We start from the raw sequence: 10,359 nt of genomic DNA, 5'->3' as shown, positions 1-10,359 counted from the left end.
ATGAGCCTGTTTGTTGCAGCAGATTTTATCAAACATTTAGAATCTGATTTAAATATTCAAAATAGTATTTAAAATAGTTTAAAAGGGGGTTTTTTAATATTAAAAACATTTTTTTCTCTTTTGAATGGGAAAAAAAGCAGTGGAATTAGTCTCTTTACTCATACATTTTTTGGATTCTCCCAGAAATTCTCTTTCCTTTGTCAACACCTAAATGCTATTGGTTTGCCAAATACAGGTAGAGACATATAACACAGGATGGGGGGCTGTGGTGGGGAAGGAGCTGGTCGATACTGAAGCTGAGCATATTTTGTTGGATGCCTAACTGTCAAAATAAGAAAATACATCTATTTCAGACTGAGAAGTGCTCATTTGTTAGTTAATTATGCTTGTTCATTATTGAGTAGTCAAGCTGTATTGCCCAGAAGTATTTTAACATAATATTTAAGAGTGGGAGAACTCACTGATTTCAGTAGAACTAATGAACAGCCCATAAATATGAGAGAATCTCATACGTGTGACCTGTAGGTCTATTCTGTTACCATGTCTGAGAAAGCATTTAAGTATGCATTTAAATTCCAGACTGTGACTAATCTGGAGTGAAATTAAAAATATACTGGAGTGCCTTTTCTGGTTGTACTTCTTTTCTACATAGGCTCCTTTACTCTCAGTGTCTTTCACATGGCAAATATTATCTTTCTGTAACAGGAATTTGAGGAGTTGAGTAGGCAGCTTGATTCTGCTTCACTAATCTTTTGCAGGTAATGTTGCTGAGTACTTGCAGGTATAGAGTGTGCAGTTGCTGAAAGCAGATCATTGTTCTGGCATAGCTGTGTCATTCTGCCAGTGCAAAGGTCTTAATACAAGAAGTCTTGGGCAAAATGTGAAATCCTGACTTTTTCCCTGTGGCATATGGTATATTTATAGCTCCTTGCCTGTTGCATGCCTGGTATATTGTTCAGGCCCAGACTGAGACAGAAATCAGAACCCGTTTCTGAGAGGTCAGCTTGTTCTGCACTTGTGTGCACTAAAGGTTGAGTCTCCAGAGGTGGCACAGAGGATTAAGTAAAATTTAAGTTGCCTAAACTCAGGCTGTCATCCCTGCAGTCCTGCCCAAGGTCAAGCACTGTATAACACATGGAATCCAAAACTTAAGGACAAAAATAATTTTTACAAGAGGAAAAACTTTATACAGGGCATTTGTCTTCCCAGGTATACTGATATGACAACGCGATTGTGTGTAATACAGTGAAAAACGGATTAAAGAAACTCAGACTGAGGAATCCTTTTGTTTCCACACATAAATGCAATACATAGTCCCTGGCAGACAGTCCCCTGTTCTTCAGCCACTATATGATCTGACTTGATGCTACCTACCTAAATGTTGCACTAGTTTGTGTAATACAGTTTATAACTGTTCATTTCCCCTGGTTATATACCCACAGTGAGAAGAAATTGTTACATTCTAGATGTCAAAATTACATCGAATAACATTTTTCTTAGCTAGTCCATAAACTTGCATGGGCTCCATCCCATAGTGGTGAAGCTGTATTGGGAATGGCTTCATGCCTCTTGATCAGAGAAAGTCCCAGCTGAGATGAAAACTCAGTTCCATACCCTTTCTTCTGTTTTTTTCCGCAGATTTCCACTACTGGCAGTGGTGACAGAGGTTCGAATGTTTTATTTACCGTGTAAGTCCAGCATCACTGGCTCATTTTGCACAATTCACTAAATAATACTTATGTTAAAAAATAAGTTTGTAAAGTATTTTGGGGTAGATCCTAAATTTCAAGCTAGAGGAGGAAGGCTGCACATTTTTCTTGCACATTTATTCATGCATTGTAAACTCCTTGGTCAGAACCTCTCCTTCCTTCTGACCTCACTTGAGTCAGAACGACTGTCTGAAAAATTGAGAAATTCTGAATGATAGGCTTTGAGTGGGATATTCCACCGACAAGGGTGCTGCCTGTGACTTCCAGGGAAGAGGAAGAAGCACACCAAAGAGGAAACAGTAACATAAGAAAAATACTATAGCAGGATGAAAGAGAGACAGTGAAAAAATGGGCAAAGAGGAAAGAAATAAAGTGAGACTAATGCACAGGAGGAGTGAAATAGCCCCAGGTGATCTGTTGTCTTGAAGGTTTTTAGAATCAGTTCTTTCCTAAGCAAGGGTTTGGTAGATTGCAAGAATAAAAAAAAGTCTGGACTTGTACTTCCTGTGTATTTAAAGACAGAATCAAAGTCACCACTTTGGGTGTCAGTACCAGTCAGTGGGGCAAATTCTCCTCAGTTTCACTGATGCCGTCTTGGTTGGGAATTCTTCCCTCTGCTCCTGCTGTGCCTCTGTGTTTGTTTGCTTGTTTGTGTGTTCAGCCCAAGAGTCAGAACTAACATTTAGGAATATAAGAAGGAATTTGTAAAGTTCTGACTGCGTAACATTTGTAATGGACAGAAAACATAAAAGAAGATGTTCAGCATCAAGACTTTAAGTAAAGATCCCTGTAACTTAGGCCTTCTCCTTTCTTCACACTTCATTATTTCTCTATGACAAAACTACTGTTTCTTCTCAACAAGATCAGGTGAGGGCAGTTGTGTAAAAAAGTTTTGATCTGTATTTTCCCATGTTGTGTTTATAAATGTTGTTCAATTGCTCATGATGAGCCAAGCAATAATTTTCTAATTAAAATCAATGCAAGATTTCTCCACCCTTTCAATGTCTTCTGCTTTCTCTTAGCTAATGCCTACTTCCAAGTAAAAAAACCCCAAAGCAACACAAAATTAAACCAAGCCCTTTTTGAAGTGTTCATGGCATGAAAGTGCCCAAGGCTGTTAATACAGAGATGGGCGTAAGCATTTTTTCACAATAGGTGTGTTTGCTGTTTGACAAGTGGTTGTTGAAGCACTTAAAAATTTCACTGCATAAGTGAAACTGCAGTAGTGACATAATAAAATTAAGATTGTTTTATGTTACAAACGGCACTTTGTCATACGGATACTTCCACTGAGACATGTTCTGTCATTCCTCTGGAGGATGGATTTTCAGCTGATTTTTTAACACACTGCTGCTGATCTTGGTGCATTTTGCAAACATATTGCACATCCAAAACATTATGTACACAGACTATCTGTACTGCAACAGATGGAGCTTTCCACATAAATTAACAGCTGCAAGCAGGAGATTTTTATTGCCGTTTCTTTATTAAATGCAAAGTACATAAAGGGATGAAATCTAGACGTTTCAAATACAAGTCAGCTAGGAAATGCACACTTATTATGTCCCACATTCAAATGCAGTTGTTGAAACTTAATTTTCTGAAGCTTAGCAGTCCCCTGCACCTGTGAAATCAGGAGCTTTGCTGCAGAGAAACTACCAAGTTTTTCAGGTGTCTGGAGTTGTACCTAGCATCTCCCTAACTTTCAGGGTTATTTGCAGAAGTCTAGATAGAGAAGAATGCAGTATATGCCTAGCATGCAGCGAGGACAGAAACAGCTGGATTAGATTCTTGATCAGAAATACTGTCCAAATATGCAGTGCAAGAATGTTGGAAGCTTGAGTCACAAATACCCTTCGAATGACTCCATGGCTGACAGTATAAGCTACAAATGCTGTTGTAGCAGAGCACTGTGTTCTGGCCCTGTTAAGATCACATCTGCCCTGAAAACAGACACATATATTTTCATCTATAAGGACATCAAGCTGCTAAAATTCAGCGTGGGAATACCTCTTTTACCAGTATAATGAGGCTATTTTTTAAAAGCATATTTCAAAACTAGATATTGTTACACAAGTACAAGGTAGGAAATCACTTGTTCAAAACCCAATCTATTAGGCTCCCCCTATGGTTTTCCTTATCCACTGCAGGTATTGCTTTGTAAGTCGAGTGTAGATACCAGGGCCATCAACAGCGCCACACTTCTTGTCCTTCCCAAAAGCAGTGATGCCTCTTATCACGTTATTGCATATTAAAGGTCCACCAGAATCCCCCTGGAAAAAGGGAAAAAAATTGTCATTCAGATTTACAAAAGCTAAAAAATGCTTCTTTTAAATAAAATTTACATCAGTTACGTGGAGGAAATAAAAATGTAGACAGTGCTATTGTGGATTTCTTTTTCTTCCTCCTTGGAAGCTAAGATTTTTATTAGCAAAAATAATAATAATTAAAAAAAAAAATCTTCAATCTGATCTTCCAAGTGCGACGAATGGGGAATGGCTTTAGCTCAGTGCTAAGGAATAGTTAGTCTTGTTGAATATGAAAAGCTGGAAACTTTCATCTTGAAAAGCAGAAAGTCTCTTGAAATTGGTACCTTTTTTGTAACATTGTTAATTCAATATTTACATCCTTTAAAACATGGTAGTTCTTACACAGTTGTGCATTTGACTTGGAGCCCAGTCAAAATTATTTTTTTCAAAGCCCCCTGACATCAGAGGAGTTGTTCCACTGAGGTTAGCTGCTTGAGAATGGGCTCATAAACTACTCTGTGGAGATTTTTCTATTAAAATCATTTTACTGAAGAAGGTAATAGCTATCTGCCATGCCTGGATAAAAGCACAATATCTAAAATCTGTGAAGGTGAATTTATCAATCAGAAGTTACAACTTTAAGGCTTAGAAGAACAAACCTTGGTAAATTCACTCATTTGTAACAAAATTCTTCAGTGAACTCAAGAGAGGCAGAAATTATAAATGTCTAAAAGCTAGTTCTTTATAATTTATTTTTAATATAATCTCCGTGGATAAAGACAGTAAATATACTTACATTACATGAGTCCTTTCCTCCTTTCTTATCCCCTGCGCATATCATGTTGTTTGTTATAACAGGGTTCTTTTTATAATGATTTTTGTCATTGCAGGTTTGCCTACTGATGACAGTGATATTAACCTCCCTCAGGGTATCAGAAGAGTTTTCCAGACCATTGCGAGTTTTTCCCCATCCTGCTGTTGTGCAAATTGTTCCTGGTTTGGGATCTTCATCTGAGCGAGGCAGGGGAAGGCACTTCACAGCTTTGGTAACTCTTGCTCTTCTCTGAAGCTGTAGAAGATATGGAAAATAGTTATTATGGGGCAGAGTCTAACAAAGACTGCTGCATGTTAACCACTGGATCTTTTCCACTATGGTAATGGGGGAATACTGCAACCCCCACTTGAGAATTCTCAGTTCTTTGTGACAGGATTTATGTAATTAAGCTAAGAATAAGGAAAATGAGTATTCTTTGTCTCATGACAACCTGTTTAGCTTCTGCTGAAATATTAGCTCTCATAAATACCCTGTTTTACTTCCCTGGCTGTCAGACCATTGGGAGGACAAAATAACAAGTAATCACTGAAGCTGGCAAAATTGAGAATCAGAGAAGTCAGACATTTTTAATTAGAACTGTTTTTCAGACAGAATATTGGACTTTTTAACCAAATTATTTTTATGTGTGAAATACGCTTCTTTCTGTGGTCAATCTTTATTCTTTCACTGAAAAGCCAGAAATTGAAATATCTTGGTCAAGCTCCAGAATTTTTCTACTTCTAGCATTGGCATGCATTACAGGAATTTTTGGTTGCCTTAGTTTCCAGTGCATCCCTAATTTGCCAGTCTGCTGGATTAGCAGACCAGAGTAGATCACCCCAGAAGAATAGTCACCGGAAACTCCCTTGGCTCATATCCCTCACAAGAAGGAAGAAACTGGCAGATTATAGGAGATGCATATTCGATAAGTGATGTGTAAGTCTATACCTGCACCAGCATAATGTCGTTTTCCTTAGAATCATTACGGTAGAATGGGTAGCAAATTTGTTTTGCAATCTGAAAAGACTGTTTTTCTCTTTCTTTTGCTCTTAATGAATGAGCTCCAAGAATAACTTTGCTTCCTTTCCTGAGAAGAGAGACAACACGGTTAATGAATTCACTTGCTGTAACTCCCTAATTTTTTGCTGTTAAATGTGGTGCTATAATGTCCAGCTGCTACAGAGTCTCTTCTTCTCATGGCTGAAAAGCAACAGTAATTTAGAAAAATACAAAAGATTACCTTGTTTACAAGTAGTTAAAAAAAAAATTGAGTCAGTGAATCAAAGTTCATGCTATCCTATTTTCAGCTTCCTGGGAGCATAGACAAGGTTCAGGTACTTGACTCTGAACCTACCCCTATTGTTTCCCTTTGGGAACTGAATGAGGGGTGGATGCATTAGTTTTGCTGTTGGTAGTGGTCTCACTAACTGTGCCCTCTGCAATTTGTGTTGAAAATTTAGGAGAGTAGCTCACAGCACTGTTGGTTCAGAGATCATCACGACTGGGCTGACTTGTACCATTGCTTTGCCCTAACGTCATTTCAACACTATTTTCTGCGTCCATGTGAGACGTAGCTCATTCCCTTTCTCTAACTTGTGCTGCAACTTCATATACTTACTAGATACTGAAGTGGAGACAGAGTTGTGCCTCCAAGGGTTCTCTGCTATAGACACTAACACTCCTTGGTCAAGCAGTCCAAGCAGACCTTCATACCAGAGCATTGGTATAGCTGTTTGTGGTAGAACAATGTACGTTACAGCTGAATGGGAGAATATTGGAGCAGATGTGTAGGCTGGCCCTCACTTGCATCTTACTGTGGCAAACACAACCCAAAAGACGTGGTTGCTCCTTTCCTTCAGCTACTAAGAGCTGTCTGACTGTTGACTGAGCATCATTAGGTTAATTATTTATTGTATTTTCTCTTAAATGTGATCTCATTTGGAAACACACTTTACCTTATGTTAATATGACAGCTGTTGGGCCCTATACTCTCTTTGTAGTAGGTCCCACGTATCTCCCTGTTTGGATGGAAACAGGAGAGATGGATACATTTTCCTGATGCCTGCAGAGTCCAGTGATTCACTGGTCCCAGGCAGGCCACAGACAGAGCCTGTGTCAGGTCTGGCTCAGCAGCAGCTCCAGTCCTCCCCGCAAAGGCAAGGGGTGTGATGTGTCATTTAAACCTCACATTTTGCCTCACTGAAGGACTCTGTGGGGCCAAACAGCCATTTGCATCTTGAGTCAGACAGAAAGAAGAAAGGTTGGCTGACAAACCAACATATCCAGTAGAGCTGAGATCTGTGAGTGTCTCCTGTCATCTGTCCGGATGATTTTTGCTTCTGTATAACTACATGCTGTCTCTTTCTGTGGTGAACTACATATCTTTTACAGAATAAAATGACAATAGTTTATTTCTGTTTTCTGAGCAACTATTTGGACTGGCCAGCCCTCTGGCCTAGTGCACTGGTTCACTGAGAAAACAGGGACAAACCTTTCCCCAAAATTCACTACTTCAGTGTTGCTATTCTGTGCTTGCATGCAGCTAGAAGCTTGTAAAATCTCTCTTCAGAAACAGTGAAGATCAGTATACCTTGTTATATTAATTTTTACTCACTGAAGCACATTTGTCAATATAAATTATAAAACAGTAATCTGAACATGATAGCACAATCAGCACAAAACCACTGGGGATATTAACTTTCCTTCTTGAACGGAGACACCAGATGCTCACTAAGGACAATTTCTGAAACAGAGTAAGAACTTACACATTACAGTGCGCAGCTGTTAACACCCAGTTTTCCTTGATCAAAGTTCCTCCACAAATAAGGTCTCCATTTGCTGCTTGGATTAGGGCCATAAATGGTCTCGAGTGTGGTTTTACTACTTTTCCTCCAATGATATCCACACACAAACCTAAAAATAAAAATAAGCCACAATACACAGAGCTGGGCTAACAAATACTGTAAGACACTCAAAGTCTCTTCAAAAAAACAGTTAATGTAATTACAAAGTATACAGACACACAAGTATGTATATATGTCACCATAGTGGTCTTCAGGATAGACTTTTAAAGTTGCTCAGCAGTACTACTTCTGTATGTTTCAATGGGACCAAAACTAGATGAGTAGGGTGAACTTTGACAAGAAAAACACCAAAGTATTGTTGCTCTTGCACAGATTTCTTTTCTTGAAGTTCGCTGCTCTGGTTAATTTCTTAGTTTTCATTATGAGTAACAACCTCAGATCTGCCACATGATAAATGTTGTACAATACGTGACTTATGCAGACACCTGGAAATTGGCTTATATAGTGTAAGTTGCATTAAATGAACCTGTTTTTCAGCAAAACATAACATCAAGAAGGTATGTGTATGCATCTGGAGAGAAAGGTCAGATAATTATTATGTTAATTCGTCAGAACTCGTCCAAATAGCCTGTCCTCTGTACAGCTTTAATTAATACTTCTCATTCAGAAATTATGTTGTTTGTACAAAAGATCAAATATATGCAGACAGTGAAAAAGAGTTAATAATGAGAACTCAAATAATAAACATGACCACTTCCTTTACATGAATACATGTTGGCTTAACTGGAACTCTGTATGTCAGCATTTACCTTCAAAAGGATCGAACTGGGCACTTACCTCCATGAATTACCAGGAAAATGACAGCAGCAGAGGTGGACAAAGTGAGGAAAGCTCCCATGATTTCTGTCTGGTGTTCTCCCTCAGTCACTGTTTAATATATATATCTCTAAATAAAAAGGATGTGGGTTTTGTTTTTCCTCTTAAGGATATTTGACATTGTAACTGTAACAAAGGCAAAAACCCCTCCCCAACAACGTAGCTTACAGCAGAGGTGTTAGTGAGAAATTGTGTCATCTGTTGTGGTGTGAAAACAGGACCTGCCCCCCTTCATGCTCTCTCTGTAGCATTTGCAGAGAGCTAGTATACGAGTAGTGGGGTGAAACCTTGCAAGCCACTACGTGTCCAGTTACACCATAGGACTCGGCTCACATAAATTTAGGCTTGATTCTGTTGCCCACATGAAGACGTACAGTTTCATTCCAGACATGCCAGGTGGCCTTCAGGTCAGAGGTGAATCACAGCCCCATCCCCCATCAGAGAGTCATCTGTGCTCTTCAGGAGCCCCTCAGGACCAAGGAATCTGATGTTTGCTCCTTTCAGCATCTGATCCTACCTCATTAGCTTTGCACTGGATGAGTATCCATATAGCACTGACTGTGGGTTAGTGGCCTAAAGCTAAGGCTATAATGCTATTTAAAGTGTCTTGAGGTGTCTTAGGTCTGCTTCCTGGTGCCATGGGTCTTCTGTAGAGGCTATGTCAGATTTGCCAGCCCTGTGCCCATGTCTGGGAAACACAGGGTATCTCAAATGTCACTAAATGCCTAGTTTTAGGCAACTGAATTGAGTATTGAAAATGGAATAAATCTTGTTAGAGCCTTGTAAAGGCACAGTTCCTCACTTCCAAATATATACCCAAATAATAGAAATAACTTCCATTGATATTAAATAATTTAGAAGATCAAATATTCTATGAACTAACTAGGTACATTCAGTGAAGAGTCACTGCCACACAGCCTGGAAGGTTTCTTGAAGACTTGAGCCCCACTACAGTCAGCCTGCAGAAAGCTTCTGTGTTCTGGCTGCATCACATCTCTGAGCTCAGCTGGCCCAGCCTGATGTGAGTTTTACCTGTGGAAGACCCTGGACAGACAGCTGCCTCAAATTTCCCATTGGTCTCCTTTCTGGGACAGAAGGTAATTGTTAGTGATTTCTCTGAAGAAAGCAGACTTGGAGCTATTTTTCAGACATCTCAGAGCTCTTTGTCACTGATGTGGCTTGTCAGAGACACTGTCACCTATGTGACATGGCGACAGTTCTATGCACTGCAAAACCACACCAAGCTTTTAATTTTCTTTCATTTTTATCCTCACTGCCTGCATATCCCCAGTAACTATCAGCAGTTTGCAGCACTGGTATTCTTTTTTTCCAATGTTCTCCTGAACACAGTATCACCAGGTGTCATAGGTACCATTCTTTCATTTATCACTTATAAATAGTTGCCAAAGTCTGATTTTCTGACATTTTAATTAGCAGTCTTGCCATATTGAAGCTGTTTCCTCTCTGAACTACGCACAGACATGATCAGGATGAGCACTTGTGAGCAAAAATCCTGTACAGAGACCTGCTTAAATTCATAGTACTACAATGATTCATCCTTGGATATTCCTATATGAGGTGCCATGTCTAGTGAAAAGAGGTTTGGTATGTATCATCTTATGTTCACCTGATCTATTTTTAAGAAAAAATTATTTGGGAGACACAGAATAAAACATTAGCAAATGTTCCTAGATGTTTTCCAAGCAACTAAGATAAAGCTGTGCCTACAATTTAAAAATAAATCTTCTATAGTCTGTTTATATTTTTTCAATATCTAAATGCACTCCTATTTACTTCTAAATCCTACTTACTTCTAAAGATATTTTTCTGCAGGTATTAGCATATCCACGCCTTTTAAAAATCCCCTCTAATCCTGAGATATCCTATTTACATCAATAATTAGAATT

The 10,359-nt window shown here is 38.9% G+C and overlaps 1 protein-coding gene across 1 annotated transcript; it reads right to left on the bottom strand.

Annotated features, from left to right (window-relative positions):
- Positions 1 to 3,190: 3,190 nt before the first annotated feature.
- LOC129199442 (granzyme A-like) lies at positions 3,191 to 8,504 on the bottom strand. The gene is made up of 5 exons (XM_054809934.1): positions 8,414 to 8,504; positions 7,538 to 7,685; positions 5,721 to 5,859; positions 4,755 to 5,027; positions 3,191 to 3,982 (listed from the first exon to the last, which is right to left on the bottom strand). Exons 1-5 carry the CDS (start codon positions 8,472 to 8,474, stop codon positions 3,824 to 3,826), a joined length of 780 nt encoding a protein of 259 aa, XP_054665909.1. The 5' UTR covers positions 8,475 to 8,504; the 3' UTR covers positions 3,191 to 3,823.
- Positions 8,505 to 10,359: the final 1,855 nt, after the last annotated feature.

This window comes from Grus americana, chromosome Z, assembly GCF_028858705.1.
Source record: "Grus americana isolate bGruAme1 chromosome Z, bGruAme1.mat, whole genome shotgun sequence".
In the NCBI taxonomy this organism is placed as follows: domain Eukaryota; kingdom Metazoa; phylum Chordata; class Aves; order Gruiformes; family Gruidae; genus Grus; species Grus americana.
The sequence above is the reverse complement of the archived record's forward strand: the minus strand, read 5'-3'. Positions and strand labels throughout refer to the sequence as shown.

Excerpts from the sequence above, each read along its gene's own strand:
- LOC129199442 (XM_054809934.1), bottom strand. The coding sequence starts at position 8,474 with ATGGGAGCTTTCCTCACTTTGTCCACCTCTGCTGCTGTCATTTTCCTG. Across the intron at positions 5,860-7,537 it reads ACAGCTGCGCACTGTAATGT|GAAAGGAAGCAAAGTTATTC; the intron begins GTAAGTTCTTAC and ends CTCTCTTCTCAG. Across the intron at positions 3,983-4,754 it reads GAGGAAAGGACTCATGTAAT|GGGGATTCTGGTGGACCTTT; the intron begins GTAAGTATATTT and ends CCCTTTTTCCAG.